Raw genomic sequence first — 17,174 nt, forward strand, 5'->3', positions numbered from 1 at the left:
CCGCCGCCGCCGCCATCGCCGCTCAGACTGGGGCCCGCCGCCCGGCGATTGGAGAGCTGCGCCGGCCACGCCGAGGATTCATTAGTCAAGCGGCCTGCCCGTCACCACGAGCTAGGACCCCATTGGGGAATATCACTTGGCAATCAAATGAGACCCCACCTCGAAGGCGGGGTACTGCACCAAATTCTCAAATCCCGGTAGGGGAAACCTGACTGTCAATCAACACTCGTCCCACCTCCTCTCCTGCCCTTAGGTAACAATACCGCCACGCTGTGACGACATTCCTGCTTCTCCCCCGCCTCAGGGCGGGCCCGCGCAGTATAGGACGCTCTGTGATTGGCCTCTGGCTAGGCGACTGGAAAGGGCCAATCTTCCAAGCGCCTCACCGCGGTGGTCCAGTCTCAGATGCCGATTGGCTCCCGAGATTCGAAGGGCGACACCCGTTTCCTGACAGATGAACCTTGGCCCCGAACGGACTGTCGGGCTGCAAACTAGGGAAACCTGGGGTCACATGACTAGTCAGGCTTTAGGGGGCCGCCATCTTGATACTACTGCTGGCCAACTTTAGAGCGCTGTGGGAAGTGGGAGGGTCGAAACGGAGCGGTGCCTTCTGGAAACTGGTCTCCTGACCAGGAAGCGCCAGTAGACGGGATGTTACTGGATATGGTGGTTGTGCGTGGAGCGTTCCAGGAGGGAACTCACTTTCCCCAAGGTTATTGGTACCACCATCCACTAGCTCTCCCAAACCAGAAAGCAGGAAGGATTGCTCAACCCAGAGCTGCCTGTCACGGGCTCCTGTCCTGTCCTCATGTATAGGCCTTCTTTGCAGGCCCTGTACTCCCTCGTTCCTTCTCTTGCCTGGAATGTTGACTACAGCCCCCTAATGGGTCTCTCAGCTTCGTGTCACACCTCCAGTCCGACCGCTACCAAACTGGCTCCACTTTGCTACCCAGGTTAAGTCTCAAAACCACTTACTGTGGCCTTCGACACCCCAGGATGTGGCTACTTCGCGAATGCTGTTTTCTTCCACGTCCCTCTCTATAGGGGGTGTACCAGCACCCAGTCTGTCTCTACATACGCTCTCTCTTCAACCAGAGGACTGCAAACTCTAGCCTGTCTTTGGGACAAGTGGACCTACCCCCACTGTGTGCTTAAGGGTTTTGTGCGGCATTTTCTAGCCAGGTTGTGAGCGCCTGCAGAGGAGGGACTGGATCCTATTTATATGTGCACCTCCACCTCATGGCAATATGCCTAGCACACAGTGTCTTATTGGATGTTTGTTGACTGAAAAATGCATGGTTTGAGGATCTGGGTGCCATCCTTCATCCTTAGTGCATTCCCGGCCCAGAAGCTCTCCTCCAAACCACAGAGTAATTTATCCTGGCAGGTTCCAACTGCACTGCTGAGCTGAACATACCAAAGAGACCCAGCCCTGGAAGGCAGGGCTGCCACATTTTGGTAGCGATCCTATACAACTTACTAAACATGAAGGAATGGCGGTGCTAAGTTTGCAAGAAGGATTTTTGTAGGCAGACCAAGCTACGGTTTGAAAGCCAGATTCACATGAACCCAATCAAATGGTTAATCAAGCATGGTTGCGGCAGGGGTATTTGGACAAGAGGAGATCCCTATTAGGAAAAAAATCAAAAGCGACTCATCATACCCCACTCTTCCCCTCACCCCTCACTTTTTATCACAATTCCTTACCTCAGAGTCACAGTCGCGTAAAATTTCACTGCAAAGTACTTCATCAGCCATCTCAGCTTCTGATCTGGGAGAACTAAAGTTGCGCACCAACGACAAGCTCTAAATGACTGCATTCCCTGGAAGAAAGGTCTTTTATACGGATCTTAACCTAATCAAGATTTGATTGGCTTATTGGTACCTAATGTTTGCAAGCTAACTAAGGGAAATGTGATTTTTAAAAATGCCTTTGGATCCTATTTTTCTGGAGCACTTGATTTTGTAACAGGTACCACTCCTTATTGTATGTACTATCTCATTGAATTCTTGCAACAACTCTATGAAGAAAATATTTCCAAAACCATAACCTTTTTTAAGGGAAAAAAAGGCTTAGAGAAATGAAGAAACTTGCCTAAGCCATCGAGCTAATTAGAAGTGTGCATAGCTGGGCGTGGCAGCACACACCTGTAGTTCCATCTACTTGGAAGGCTGAGGTGGAAGGATTGCCTGCGGCCAGCAAGTTGAGGCTGCAGTGGCTGTAAGTGTGCAGCTGCACTTCAGCCTGGGTGACAGAGTGAGATTCCAACTCAAAAAAAAAAAAGTGTGCAGGCACCGGGCACGATGGCTCACGCCTATAATCCCAGCACTTTGGGAGGCCAAGGTGAGAGAATTGCATGAGCTCAGGGGTCCAAGACTAGCCTGGGGAACTTGGCAAGACCTCATCTCTACAATAAACAAAAAATAAAGTTATCTAGGTGTGGTGGCGCTTGCCTGTAGTTCCAGCTACTTGGAAGGCTGAGGTGGAAGGATTGCCTGAGCCCAGCAGGTTGAGGCTGCAGTGGCCGTAAGTGTGCAACTGCACTCCAGCCTGGGTGACAGAGGGAGACTCCAACTCAAAAAAAAGAAGGGTACAGGGAATTCAAAGCCAGCTTTCAAAGCTCCAAAATTGTATGTACAATATGGTCATAAAAGCAGAGATAAAAGACTGGAAAGAAATATGCCAAAATGTCAATAGTAGTTCTCTCTCTGGGTAGTAGGATTATGATTAATTTTCTTCTTTATAATTTTTTATGTTCTACGAATTTTCCACAATCTTTATTTATTTAATTTATTTAGAGACAGTCTCACTCTGTCACCCAAGCTGGAAGGCAGTGGTGTGATCCCAGCTTACTGCAGTCTTGATTTCATAGCTCAAGGGATCCTCCCACCCCAGCCTCCCCAGTAGCTAGGACTACAGGCTTGGAGCACCACATCCAGCTTTTTTGTGTGTGAGAGACCAGGTCTTACTATGTTACCCAGGCCGGTCTCAAACTCTTGGACTCAAGTGATTCTCCTACCTCAACCTCCCAAACTGCTAGGATTATAGGCATCAACTATCATGCCTGGTCATTACATATATATATATATTTTTTAAATCACTCCAACTTCCAAACTTTCTCTAGTAGACATGATTACTTTATAAAAGAAACAAGCATATTTCAAAAGATATTTGAATGGTGACTTGTAAAGTTTCCTCCCCTGTAAAAGACAGACATCATAATTATATTTATATTCCCTTTGCCTATAACTGTGTTCAATAAATGCTAACTGAATGAATGATCTTCAGTATTAAATGATCTTATTTAATATTTTGCCTGTTGTTGATGCACAAAGAATATCAGATAAGTTTTCCTCTGAGTGAATTAAAAAAAAAAAAAAAGTATGTAATGGTGTGAGATTTGCCCTTGTATGAATGTGATTCTTTTAAAGTAATGATCTATAAATAGAGCATCATGGAGTTTTGGAAAAACTGAAATGCCAGTGACGTTGTACCCAAAAGGAAGAAAAATGTGTTAATGTAAGGGAATGGTCCGTAGAGTTAAGAAAAGGAGAATCAAGCCGGGCTCGGTGGCTCAGCCTGTGATCCTGCGCCTTTGGAGGCTGAGGTGAGTGGATTGCCTGAACCCGCGGGTTCGAGACCCACCTGGGCAGCGAGACCTCATCTCTACAAAAAATCAGCCAGGCGTGGTAGCGCATGCCTGTAATTCCAACTACTTGGAAGGCTGAGGCGGAGGGATCACCAGAGCCCAGCAGGTGAGGCTGCGGTGGCCGGGAGTGGCCACTGCACTCCAGTCTGGGTGACGGAGTGAGACTCCAACTCAAAAAAAAAAAAAAGAAAGAAAGAAAAGGAGAATCAAGCAGTAAAAATGGGTGAGGGCTTCGTGACCAGCCTGGGCAACTTGGCAAGATCTCGTTTCTACAATAAATAAAAAATTAGCCGGGCGCAGTAGCACACACCTGTAGTTCCGGCTACTTGGAAGGCTGAGGTGGAAGGATCGCCAGAGCCCAGTGGGTTAATGCTGGGGTGGTTGTGAGCGTGCCACTGCACTCCAGCCTGGGTGACAGAGTGAGACTCCAACTCAAAAAAACAAAACAAAACAAAAAATGGGTGAGGGCATCTCCAGTTCTGTCCAGAAGGGAAAAGTTTTTTCACTGAATAACATAAATATTTGGCCGCTTGGTAGTTTCATCTCTAACTCTTACTTGGAAATTTTTACAGGCTACAATAATTCTCTATGATCTAGAACTACATTGTTTAATGTGATAGCCACTAGTCATACATGGCTATTGAGCACTTGAAACATGAGTAGTCCAATTTGAAATGTGCTGAAAATGTAAGATACACACTGAATTTTGAAAACTTAGTATAAAAAAGAAATGTGACATAACCCATTAATAATTATTTAATATTAATTACATGTCAAAATGATAATATTTTTATATGCTGGGCTAAATAAAACATTAAAGTTTGTTTTACCTATTTATTTTATTTTATTTTATTTTTTTTGAGTTGGAGTCTCACTTTGTCACCTAGACTTGAGTGCAGTGGCAAGCTCCCGGCCACCGCAGCCTCGACCTGCTAGACTTCCACCTCAGCCTTCCAAGTAGCTGGAACTACAGGCACGCACTACCATGCACAGCTAATTTTTTGATTTATTGGAGAGATGAGGTCTCGACAAGTTGCCCAGGCGGGTCTCGAACCCGTGGACTTAGGCAATCCACTCACTTCAGCCTCCCAAAGCGCTGGGATTACAGGCTAAGCCACTGAGCCTGGCTGTTTTACCTATTTTTTTTGTACTTTTTAAAAATGAGATTACTAGAAAACTTAAGACTACTATGGCTTGCATTATATTATTATTGGACAATGCTGATATAGAGTCTTGGAGCCTTTTCATTTACTTCCCTCTATTTTATCTTCTAATGTGGTCTGGCCCTGCTTACCTTAACTCCCTAAGTATACTCTTACATGGAAGTGGAGTGACCATTTAAATGTGAAGGAGCCTCTGTTGGGTTACTTAATTTCCGTTGTGCTTGGTTAACTTTTTAAAAACTTTGTACCTGAAAAACTTGTTTTAATATACTATATTGGAAATATATGTTCATTATCAAAAAAAAATCAGAAAATACTGCCAGGTGCGGTGGTTCACGCCTGTAATCCCAGCACTTTGGGAGACGGAGGTGAGAGGATTGCCTGAGCCCAGGTGTTCAAGACCAGCCTGGGCAATTTGGCGAACAAACAAACAAACAAGCAAATAAATAAATATCTGAGCATGGCGGTGGGCCCCTGTAGTTCCAGTTACTTGAAGGCTGAGGCAGAAGGATTGCCTGAGCCCAGCAGGTTGATGCTGGGGTGGCCGTGAGCGTGCCACTGCACTCCAACCTGGGCGACAGAGTGAGACTCCAACTCAAAAAAAAAAAAATCAGAAAATACTGTGGCAAAAAGAAGAAAATAAAATCACCCATAAAATCTAACACCCAGAGATAATCACTATTGATATTTTGGCATACATGCTTTCTGAAATTTTCAGTATACAAATATAGAGGAACACACATATATATAGCTTAGCAACATGGGATTATACTGTATTATTTTATTTTCTAATCTACTTTATTTTTTACCCAGTAAAATAGAGAAACATCTTTCCATGTCATAAATATATTTTTCCAAATTTTTTTGTCATATTTTACCCAAAAGTCATCTTATTAATGAGGCCTTCCCTGACCACTCAATTTAAAATTGAGGCCGGGCTTGGTGGCTCAGCCTGTAATCCCAACACTTTGGGAGGCCGAGGTGGGTGGATTGCCTCAGCCCGCAGGTTCGAGACCCGCCTGGGCAACCTGACGAGACCTCATCTCTACAATAAATCAAAAATTAGCTGGGCGTGGTAGTGCGCGCCTGTAGTTCCAGCTACTTGGAAGGCTGAGGCGGAAGGATCTCGGAGCCCAGCAGGTCGAGGCTGCGGTGGCCGGGAGCGGCCACTGCACTCCAGTCTGAGTGACAGAGTGAGACTCCAACTCAAAAAAATAAAATAAAATAAAATAATAAAATTGAAATATATATATGTATATCCCCTTCAATGAATAATTTTTCTTCATAGTATTTATCACCTTCTAACATATCATGAAACTTATTGTTTGTTCCCCCTACTAGAACATAAGCAACATGAGAACAGAGATTTGTTTCTGTCCATTTACCTCACTGCCTAGAACTGCTTAGCACACAGACAATGCCTGAATGTTTGCTGCATAAATGAATGATTGAATGAATAAACAACTACGTAGCATTCCATCATATTGTTTTCTGGTTGAGTTTTTAAATAATTCATTTTTATATCTCTCCTGTATCCACATTTAAGGCAGATTTTAAAGTTTTCAAAGGATCTGCAATTAAGTAAAAACACAGATTATATACAGTCTATCAATTTGCTAGAAATTGTAACCAAATGCTGTCTAACTTTATAAAAAATGTCATTTGAAGAAATAATATTTGTGGAGAACTGTCTGAAGGAAACACAATTCATCTGTCCCTTTATATAATCTAAATTTTAGCCATATATTAAACCGTCCACAGAGCAGCATATTTGACTAAGTTGTGATGAGCCTGTTGGTACAAGGTTAGGACTTTCTGAATCTCCATTTGGTGTTCCTAGAAGAACAAAACTAAACATCATACTATGCTAGGTGTCACAGAGGATGGTGGCCACTGTTATGTATCCCAGAGGATGGTTATCACGATATTACTATCTTCTAGGAAAAACCACAAAACTTTATTTTTTGGTCCTTCTTGAGTAAATCATAAAAATTTCTTCTTTTTGCCCTTCTTTTATGAATCCTAAGAGGGATGTTAATTTCATCATTTTTCAATTTGCTTTAGCTGCCAAGTAGCTCAGAACTGAATTAAAGCCTACCTTTAGTATTTGGGAATATTACTTATAGAATGCTTTTCTGTGCATTAATTTTCCTTTTGCTGTCATCTTCCTGTAATATTTCATTTTCCCTTTGCCCACCCTTAAAAATTCCTATTTTCCTATTCTTGTAAGATGTTGCAATGCTTTTTGGAACTAGAGAAATATAAATCAATCACACTGCAGTGGGGATGAATGCACTAGTTATCATACCAGATGATATTAACTATTAAGAGCATCTAATTCCCTTTCCCTTAGTGTCGTTTTCACCAAGCCACTTTCTGATTTTAATATGGCTTCCCTGTAGATTTTTGTATAGAGAATGGAAACACTGGATTCCTCTAAGCAATTCTATTTCTCACAATTTAACATATAAACCCAAATACCAATTTATTGCACCAGGTTATAGGAAGACTAGAAATTCACACTTGAAATTTAAAATTAGGATCGCAATTCCTGTCAGACATGGTTTTGATGTAGTCCTATACTAGAGGCACAGAGGGGTAGGCTGAATATTCCTGGAGATTCCAGTAAAATGTCTCAGGAGACTAGGCAAGGAAGCAGGGGTTCCACTTTTGCCAGACCTATTGTAAGTGTACAGTAGGCAGCAGGGCATCATGGGAAAACGCTTATTATCACATGTTTCTGATTAGAGGCTAAACCACAACTGGGAACTTGATTATCATCACACAAAGATTTTTGGGAAGTTTTCTTTGTTTTGGTTTGGTTTTTGTTTGTGACAGTCCCAAAGTACCATATATACACACCTTCTTGAGGCTTCAGCTGGGATAGATGGAGTTCTTGGCTTTGGACATTTGGCCAGCATGGGAGTAGGGTGAGGAGGACGGTGGAACAACTGTGTGTTTTTTCTTTTAATTATTCCAACACTTTCCCAAATCCCTGTTACTCTAAGTTTTGCCTTTAACAAGGTTATGAAGAGATGATTGGATCAAAGAATATCCTGACCCCAGGCTATACAGTGTAGAAGTCACAAACCCTGTTCAGTCCTTCTCATTAAACTTCTGGGCTTTATTTATTTTTTTAATACGACAATTACATATTACACAAAAATAAAAGTCAAATGAACTTGGTATTTATAAATTATTAAATAAAAATACAGGAATATATATTTATATTTATAGAGATTTTCTTTTCTTCTAAACTAACCAAATCTGTTCTGCCATTTTATGATTTTAAAAAAGTAAAATAGTGTATGTATGCCCTAGAATAAGTGGGGAGTGGGATTAATAGTCGCAGGACCGAGTTGCCCTACTTCCGCTCCTTCCTTGGCCTAAGCAAAGTCCCTATTTGTCTCTTTGGGCTCTGGAGAGCAAGAAGCCCCTCTCCACCTATTTAAATCTTTGAAAAATGGCAATTACATTTATTTCCCTTATTTTTTAAAAAAATGAAATGGATTTTAAAATTGGGAGCCATACTCAGCCTTCTTGGCCAAGAGCTAATCCCAAGGAACTATATGGCTCTAGAAGAGAGTCCCTAATTTTCCCTGACAGAAGAGTCTCTGGGGGTTCCATTGCCCCTCAAGCTAAGAAGGGCAGGACAGGTCAAAACTGCCCACTGTGGTCCCATCCAAGCTATGCTTCTGGGAATCCAGACCAAGCCCTCTACCCTTTCGGAAAACAGCCTCTCCTTCCACCCAGGTGTGAAGGCCTCAGAGCAGGGCATTTCAGTAACCTGGCCATGGTCCCTGCCACCCCTGTTTGCTAAAGGCCCCCAGGAATGCTAACAGGGATAGGCGTCCTGTGATAGAGGGTAGGGTATGCAGAGTCTGCCCCAAACCTGGGGAAGCACAGGCTCCAATTTGGAGCTGATGGTCTAGTCAGTGGTTTTCCAACATTTTTCAGCAGCAAACCCTTAATGCAATAAAATCTTACCCTGAACCCCGATATGTAAGACAGCTACTAGGGGAGCTATTCTGTTTGAGGGCAAGTTGCCCAGCCTGCTCAATCCCCCACTCCCTTCATCTCCCCAAGAACTCCTGAGGTAACCCCTAGGAAACTTCAGGGCTCTGCCCAGCAGTTTGAAAACCACTGGCCTAGTTTGTCCTGAGCAAGTCAGAGACCCCCCCACCCCAACTGCTTGCCACAGACTAGCTCTGAGTTTCTGGTATCAGCATACTCACAACAAACCAAGTGGCACATGCAGTCTACCGCCTCCCCTATAAATACCATTTAAAAAGTGCAGCCCTCTCTCAAAAGCAAAAGTCTGGACTAAACACCTGAGGCCAATTTGGTCCCACATTCTAGAGAGCACAACTATGTTGCCACATTCTGGGACCAAGTGAAAATCTCCAAGAGGAGTCAACCATGGTCTAGCTAAGCTGATCAGTGCTCAAGATCACAGGCGGGGTTCTAGAGCACTGTGTCTGAAAGTCAGCATTGGAGAGCAGCAATTTTAGCACCTTGGAAAGTGCAGCAGTGAGGTCTGGCTCAGGGCATGCATCTGGAGTGAATCATTTCTTCCTCAAAAGAAAAAGCTATCATCTGAATCTGTTCTAGAGGACTGTGAGTTCTACAGGTAACACCTCAGACTCTGAGGTACAGATAAATAACACCCATGCAAACTGTGTGGCTTCAAAGAAAACATAAGTGCCTCTAGGTCCTGGTAGGTACTCTAGAACCCATATACCTGACCCCTGATAAAGCAACACCAAAGCCCGTCACACGGCATAGGCCAGTCCCAGAGTACCCATCACCCTCACATCCATGGGGTTCAAGCTGGAACAGTCCTCTCAAAGCATCGACAGTCTCACCGAGACACGGTTCAGGACCCAGACTGTATTCTGGATTGGCATTTATGTCCACACCCTCAAAAGGAAAATTAGTTAGGGCCCCAATTTGGAGTTTAAGTTTGAGTACAGAGGTCCCAGAGATAGGGAACACTTTAGACGCCAACGTGCCCCGTAGGTCAGGAGAATGGCAGGCAGGTCCAACTACCTAGGCCTCCACCCACCCGGGCTCAACAGCTCTATCCTTCTGTCAGAGCCCAGGAGGCAGCAGCAAGTGCGAGATGCACAAGGTGGGGGGATGATGGAGGAACGAGGCCAGCTGCATAACTGCTCGGCTCTCCAAAGCCCTGCTAGAAACTTTCTGCAGAGACACTCCAGAGCTAGGTCTGGCTACAGTGTTTCTTTCTCAGCCTTGAGGCATCAGGACAAAGGGAGGGGGAATGAATGGAGGGGTTGGGAAGAGGGGCAGAGAACTGCCCCTTGTACTTGCCATTGCAAGAGGGAATGTTTTCTTCTTAAGGAATCCCACCAACATCTCATTAGCCAAGCACCCAGCATGCACACGTGCACATGCACACACGTGTCCAAGCAGCACACTGTCACAGCCACCTCTCCCTATCACTTGAGAACCCCAAGCTTCCATTCCAAAGGAGTGTGCCTTCTGTGTTCCCCAAATCTCACTCATCAAATGGAGACGCAGCCCCCTATGCAAGTCCACTTTCCTCAGGGCGCCCAACCAAGCTCCAGATAGTTCCCTGTGCCCACACCTATAGGCAATATCCCTCCCACCTCCCCCCAACCCTGGAAGGACTCCATCTCCTGCCCCCCCGACCTTCCAAAAAGCTTCCCTAGTATCCCTTGTTCACTCTTCCAACCGCCAGCCTGGCATGCTCAGCTCCCTCACACACTACCCTGTCCCTGCCCCTTCCTGTTCCACACCTTCCCATCCATTCCCTCCACTTCTTCTGAGGGCATTTCTCTGTTCTGTTCCTGCTCTCCTGACCCCCAGCCTCACCTAACCCCACCTGGCCCTGGACTTTCTCACTTGCTAGCAAAAAAGGCCCCTACAGTTACCAGGGCCCCCAGTGCCACGGCTCCCGTCAGCACTGTCCTCACTGATGCCCAGTTCCCCTCCCGCAGACGCCGCGCCTCCTCCAGGGCCCCGTCCCCGTATAGAGCTGTGAACTCCGCCTGTGGGAGAGAAGGGAAGTAGGAGAGAAAGAGGGAGAAAGGGATATCAGGAGAGGAAGGAGTGGAGAGAAGAGGAGAGGAAGAGTTCCAGTTCCATCCACTGCAAGCACTAGCCCACACCCAGCTCCTCTCTGGCCAAAGCTCTACTGGCTGCAAGCCCCTCTGGTCCCCCCAGGTGCAGCCCCCCCCACCCTGAGCGCCTGGTTCACTTGTCCTCTCTTCCTCACATGAACCCCATCCTTTCCTTGGCGAAAAGTTCTGCTCAGAACGGGCATCCTTTGCCAAGGCTTGCCTGACCACCACCCATCCCTGATCCACCCCACCTCCCATGCCATGTACTCAGGTGTAAAAAGTTCCTGGCACCATTCCCCACAGGCACTGTTTGGGTACTGTGTATTCTGTCCTCTGCTTGGGACCATGAGCCCATCCAGTGATGACTGCATGGCAGCCCTGGAGTGCAGAGTCCAGTATGACGCCCACAGTGAAGCATCTCCCAGTCTGATTCCACCCAAACAGACTCAACCCCCAGGCCTCGTTCCCAACAAGGCTGCCCCAGCCTCCGATCAGAGCCCTCATCTTCCCCCTTGAGACCAGCTTCGCGGAGGACGTGCACAGCAGCAACTGAGAAGCTTCTTACCCAGCCCCCACTGCTGTGGATCCAGTCGGCCAGCCGCGTCTCCAGGTAGGCCACCATCCACTCCTGCACTTGTCCCACCAGTGGCTCCATCTCCTTGTTGACACTTTCAGCACAGAGTGCAGCCCCAAAGACAAAGAAGGCCACAAGGCGGCCCCAGTTGGGGCCCCCTTGGAAAAGTTCATCAGAGACCTGGGTGAAGCGTTGCTGGGCTGAGCCTGGGGTCACATGCAGCTGAGCCGCCAGATCAGAGAACGTGCGCCGGAAGCGGGTCTCGAACTCATCTCCAGCTGCCCGCATGGCTTGGTGCAGCGGGTCGGCTGCTGGGCCCTCCCCAGGGCCGGCTCCACAGACATAACCCTTCTGCCTCAGCTTATAGCCTACAAAGTCTGCCACCAGAGCCCGTGTGTCTGGGGCTGAGGCTGGGGTCGCCATCCGGGCGGCTGTAAGAGGCAAGGATGAAAGAGTGGCGTGAAAATGTGGAATATATGACAGAGACTCAGAAGGGGCACTTCTGGTTTGGCCAACCCAGTGACACAGGGAGGGGACAGGAAATCCTCAGAGACCACTGGGCAGGGAGAGACAAGAACAAGGGAACTGAGTCATGGAGTAGGGCCAGGGCATGAGGGACCGGCCATTAAATTCATAATATGCCTAATTAAATGTAAAACAAGTAAATGTTATATTTAAAACACCTTAGATTCTTTTCATAACGACACCAGTTCTATGATGCCCCTACAAACCTCCCCGACCACAGCCCACACTTTCTTGGCTAAGGAAGGGGCTTAGGACCTCCCTAAAAGCAAGAAGTGAAGATGTTGGCAGACGCACAAAACAGGGAGGAGATCAGGGTTAAAGGGAAAGGTGGGAGAAGCAAAGGTTTGTCTGGGACACTCAGGAAAAGGAAAGGGACACTCACCCAGCCTGGATGGCAGCTCTTAGGACCCAGCGCTGGTGGCAAGGAGCCCCCAGCTGGGGCCTTTCATCCTCCCGGCCAGCGTGGAGCCCTGGGAAGGGGAGAGGGAGATCAGAACTAGGCAGGGAAGGCTAGGGATCAGGGTCTGGCCTGGGAAGGGCTGGGGTTGCAGCTCCTGGGCCTGGACTCCTGCCCCCAACGCTCTACCAGCTGTGTGGCCGAATCCATGTTTAATGACTGTCCTCCCGGGAAACCCAGGGCCAAGGGCTTCCTGCCGACACCATCTCTACCCCGGCTCCCCACAGTGTAGCCCAAAAGCCCAGCTCCTCCCTTAGCCCCACCTCAGCCAGTCTCCAACCCCTCCTGCCTGCCAGGTTAGGGATCTCACGGGTCAGGCCGCTGCCGGGATCCGGACCGTTTCCTGGTGCAGGAGCTGGGAGGGAGGGAGAGAGGGAGGAAGGGAGGGAAGGAAGGAGGGAGGAGAAGGGGGGGGCAGGAGGGAGGGCCCGGCGCCGGGTGATGATGGGGCCCAGAGATGCGTCCAGAGAGAGGGGCGGGGCTGGGACGCAGGCCTGGGAAGGGCCACAACTCTGTAAGAGAGACGGCTGCTGAAGGCAAGAAGGACAGGACTGAGAGGGCACCATGGGCTGGGTTGGGCTCCTGAGCCTCGAGGCTGCCTAGGGAAATTCACTGGGCCTCAGGATATCTCGGAACAAATTCAGCATTTCCAGAAGGTCTCTGACGTTCCATGCACTTGTTGAACTTTTCCAGCCCTGAATTGCGTGCCTGGACAAAAGAAGCAGTTCCCACTAAGCTGGGAACTGTCTGGCAGGTGCCTTATCCTTGTGGGACTAGCAGACGGACACCAAACCTTTCCTATCCTTTTTTCTCCAGGATCTTTAATCCAGTGATCCCTTTGTGGACCAGGGCTTCATCCAGGCATCAGGGAGCTAGGACTTGGATCGCAATCAGTTTCTACAGGTACTTTCTTTACTACTACTTCTTATTTTGAAATCAGATTATTATTTTTTAATTCAACGCATGCATGCATTCTCATGAAAAAAAAATCAAACAATAAAAAGGCACAAAGTAATAAAATGCAACTTCCCAAATACACACACAGACACACACACCTATCCAATCCCATGGGTTCCCAATGTTAAAATTGATATTTATCCTTCCAGATTACACGTCTATTATTTATACATGGCAGTACATTTATACAGGGCAGTTCACAGGGTGAGAAGCAGTCTGACTACAGCTGATTTACATGAGGGCACTCTTAGGCATTCTGGTTGTCCCCTGGTTCCCCTTCAGGCTCTTAGAGCTGCCACATCCTTCAGCTTCATTTGGAGAGAGCCTCAAGCAAAGGCCCGAAAGAGGCAACCTGTTTCCTGCTGGCTCCCTTTGCTTCTACCTCCAATCCAAGCCTTGGTATTCCCATCTGCCCTTAGGGTTACTAGAGTAGCAAGGTCTTTTCCCTAACAATAGTAACAACTAACTCATTTAGATAACTTATTAGGTGCTGAGTTCTTTCTTTACATGTGTATGTTGTTTTGTCCTCATTCTATGGATGAGGACATTGAGGTTTGGAAAGGTTAAGTAATTTGCCCCGAGCCATATACTGATGGGTGATTAAGCAGGGACTCCTATCTCATTCTGTAACTTTGACACTATTGCTTCCAAATCACCTCTTCCCTTCAGGCAGTCAATAGTGTTCTCACAGTCTGAATCCACACTATTTGCAAACCCATACTCTGGTCTCTATTCTAAACACATAGCCTCTTCCACTCCTTTATGGTTGTGTCCTTTCAATCATTTTCATTTCTTCTTTGCTTTTGGGCCTATCATTCTGGCCGCCACCACCAAGGTTACCGACTTCTTTAGAGAATAACCTAGTCTAGGCCTTTATTTGCACTCCTGGCTCTAAGACAGAAATTCTAAAAGTCTTAGAAGACTCAAATATATTTGTCTGCCCATTTATTTGTAAATGCAAGAGCAGGAACTGAGTTTTGCTCACTCTTGTGTCCCTGTAGCCTAATCTGTCCCCAGCAAATGTTGACAGAATGAATTAAACAGTCCCAGCTAGACATTCGAAGAGTACTGCAGCAGCCATTTAAGAAATAGAGACTGATTTGCAATGAAGGTTCAGAGTCAGTCTGAGTAGCCAGAACAGAGCTGCTGGAACAACACAACTCACACTTGGTTCAAAGCCACAGACCTCAAGGATCTTCTCAGACCAACACCACAGAGCTGAGGCATGGCATCTCCACTTGTAGCAAAGCAACAGAACCTTTGCCAGAAAGCCTGCAGCCATGGCCTTGAACTTCCATCTATTTTAACTTAGTGATATATATTTCACCAGAGCAAGGACAACCATTTTAAACTACTTGACTGTAACATAAATTAATGTATGGTTATTTTACACCCTAAGATATGAAGATAATCTGTCCATAGACTTTATATTTGCATACAATAAGAAAATAAGACCAGGCTCGGTGGCTTAGCCTGTAATCCTGCGCTTTGGGAGGCTGAGGTGAGTGAATTGCCTGAGTCCGCGGGTTTGAGACTCACCTGGGCAACTTGGCGAGACCTCATCTCTAAAATAAATAAAAAAAATTAGCCGGGTGTGGTAGCACACGTCTGTAGTACCAGCTACTTGGAAGGCTGAGGTGGAAGGATCACTAGAGCCCAGCAGGTTGAGGCTGCGGTGGCCGGGAGCAGCCACTGCACTCCAGTCTGGGTGACAGAGTGAGACTCCAACTCAAAAAAGAAAAGAAAAGTCAGTATTGCTTTAAAAATGAGTCCTCACTAGCATTGCTCTGGTTAATAGTGATGTTAATGCAAACAGAACTGAATGTATGTCTCATGGTTTATTTCCAACTTAATCACTTGTGATTTTACAGTTAAGCTTTAAATTTAGAGATTTCAATTCTGCTCTAAGATTCCCCATTTTAATACTCTGAAATGTTAACTATTATCATTAAAACTTTTAATCTTAACAAATTAATAACAGGGTGGAGTCTAGAGCTGAACTGATGAAGTCCTAATCCCAGCTCCCCAGTTATTAACTACATGACCTGGGTAAGGGCCTTATCACCCTTCCTCCCTCAATTTTATCATCTGTATAATAGGCATGACAATACTCCCTATTCCTGTGATGGCTGTATTACATGAGTTAATATTTGTAAAACTCTTACTACAGTGTCTAGCACGTTGTGAATGCTATATAAGATCAAAAGGAAAGTTATTAAGAAAACTAAAAGCACTTTATATTTTTTCATATTTTTCCCCAGGTATACTTGGAGATAGTGTAGAAAAAAATAAGAGGGAAAAAAGTCAGCTCTGTGCCCTTCTTGAAAACCCCCGTTGGAACTACGACCTCCACAGTCCCAGCTCCAAGAGAGTTGTTGAGTGCTCACTCATTCAGTAATTTGGAGGCCTAGAATGTACTAAAACTCACCATGAATCAGACACAGCCCTTGCCTTCAAAGAACTCAGTTGGGTAGAGATATACCCCACTTTTTTTTTTTTTTTTTTTTACAAATGATAAAACTGAGGTCCAGAGAAGCTCTGCATTGCTCAAGGTCACACAGCTAAATAGCTAGGTCTTCAACTCTCAATTCAGGACTCTCTCCAATAGGCAGTGTTGAGCCACCCACACTTTTGAGGGACACATCTCACCTCCTAGTTGAAAGATTCTTCCTAGTTTTCCTATTTTTATTTTTACTTATTTATTTTTTGAGTTGGGGTCACACTCTGTTGCCCAGGCTGGAGTGCAGTGGCATGATCACAGCTCACTGCAGCCTCGACCTCTTGGGCTCAGGCAATCCTTCTGCCTCAGCCTCCCAACTATCTGGGACTGTTACAGGTACACACCACAATGCCCAACTAATTATTATTATTATTATTATTTGTAGAGACGAGGTCTCGCTATGTTGCCTAGGCTGGTCTAGAACTCCTGGGCTAAAGCAATCCTCCGGCCCCAGCCTCCTGAAGTGCTAGCATTACACACGTGAACCACTGCGCCCAGCCTTTTTTTTTTTTTTTTGAGTTGGAGTCTCACTCTGTCGCCCAGACTGGAGTGCAGTGGCCACTCCCGGCCACCGCAGCCTCGACCTGTTGGGCTCCGGAGATCCTTCCACCTCAGGCTTCCAAGTGGCTAGAACTACAGGAGTGCGCTGCCACACCCAGCTAATTTTTTGATTTATGGTAGAGATAAGGTCTCACCAAGTTGCCCAGGCGGGCCTCGAACCCGCGGACTCAGGCAATCCACTCACCTCAGCCTCCCAAGGCGCGGGATTACAAGCTGAGCCACCGAGCCCGTTTTATGTATTTATTTTGGAGATGAGATTTTTCTATGTTACCCAGCAGGCTGGAGTGCAGTGGCTATTCACAGGCACAATCATAGCGTGCTATAGCCTCAAACTCCTGGCCTCAAGCGATCCTCCCACCTCAGCCTCCTGAGTAGCTAGGATTTCAGGCATTCACCACCGCACACTGCAGTTTTACTGAGCTTGTCCTTTCAACTGATTTTCATTATGTCCAGTTCTTTGGGAAGCACATCTCCAGAAAATTCTCTCAGGGATTATAAAGTCCCAGGATTGGTGGTGAAGCAGAATTCCCTCCAGAAGTTCTAAATTCATATGATTTTGAGCAACTTTCTTCCCTTCAAAAACTCTTTGAAGCCAGGCTCAGTGGCTCAGCCTGTAATCCTGTGCCTTTGGGAGGCTGAGGTGAATGAATTGCCTGAGCCCGCGGGTTTGAGACCCGCCTGGG

General features: G+C 46.4%; 1 protein-coding gene across 1 annotated transcript; it reads right to left on the minus strand.

Moving 5' to 3' along the window:
- Positions 1–7,913: 7,913 nt before the first annotated feature.
- On the minus strand, positions 7,914–12,916 carry BCL2L2 (BCL2 like 2). The gene is made up of 4 exons (XM_008067785.2): positions 12,784–12,916; positions 12,399–12,486; positions 11,483–11,922; positions 7,914–10,845 (listed from the first exon to the last, which is right to left on the minus strand). Exons 3-4 carry the CDS (start codon positions 11,912–11,914, stop codon positions 10,696–10,698), a joined length of 582 nt encoding a protein of 193 aa, XP_008065976.1. The 5' UTR covers positions 11,915–11,922; positions 12,399–12,486; positions 12,784–12,916; the 3' UTR covers positions 7,914–10,695.
- Between the last annotated feature and the right edge of the window lie 4,258 nt (positions 12,917–17,174).

The sequence above is a fragment of the Carlito syrichta genome, unplaced genomic scaffold, assembly GCF_000164805.1.
Source record: "Carlito syrichta isolate Samal-C Ts95f unplaced genomic scaffold, Tarsius_syrichta-2.0.1 Scaffold309773, whole genome shotgun sequence".
Lineage (NCBI taxonomy): Eukaryota > Metazoa > Chordata > Mammalia > Primates > Tarsiidae > Carlito > Carlito syrichta.

What these genes read in the sequence shown, in the direction of transcription:
- BCL2L2 (XM_008067785.2), bottom strand. Translation starts at nt 11,914, where the DNA reads ATGGCGACCCCAGCCTCAGCCCCAGACACACGGGCTCTGGTGGCAGAC. An exon ending in TCCACAGCAGTGGGGGCTGG is followed by an intron (nt 10,846 to 11,482) that starts GTAAGAAGCTTC and finishes TCTCTCCCACAG; the next exon opens with GCGGAGTTCACAGCTCTATA.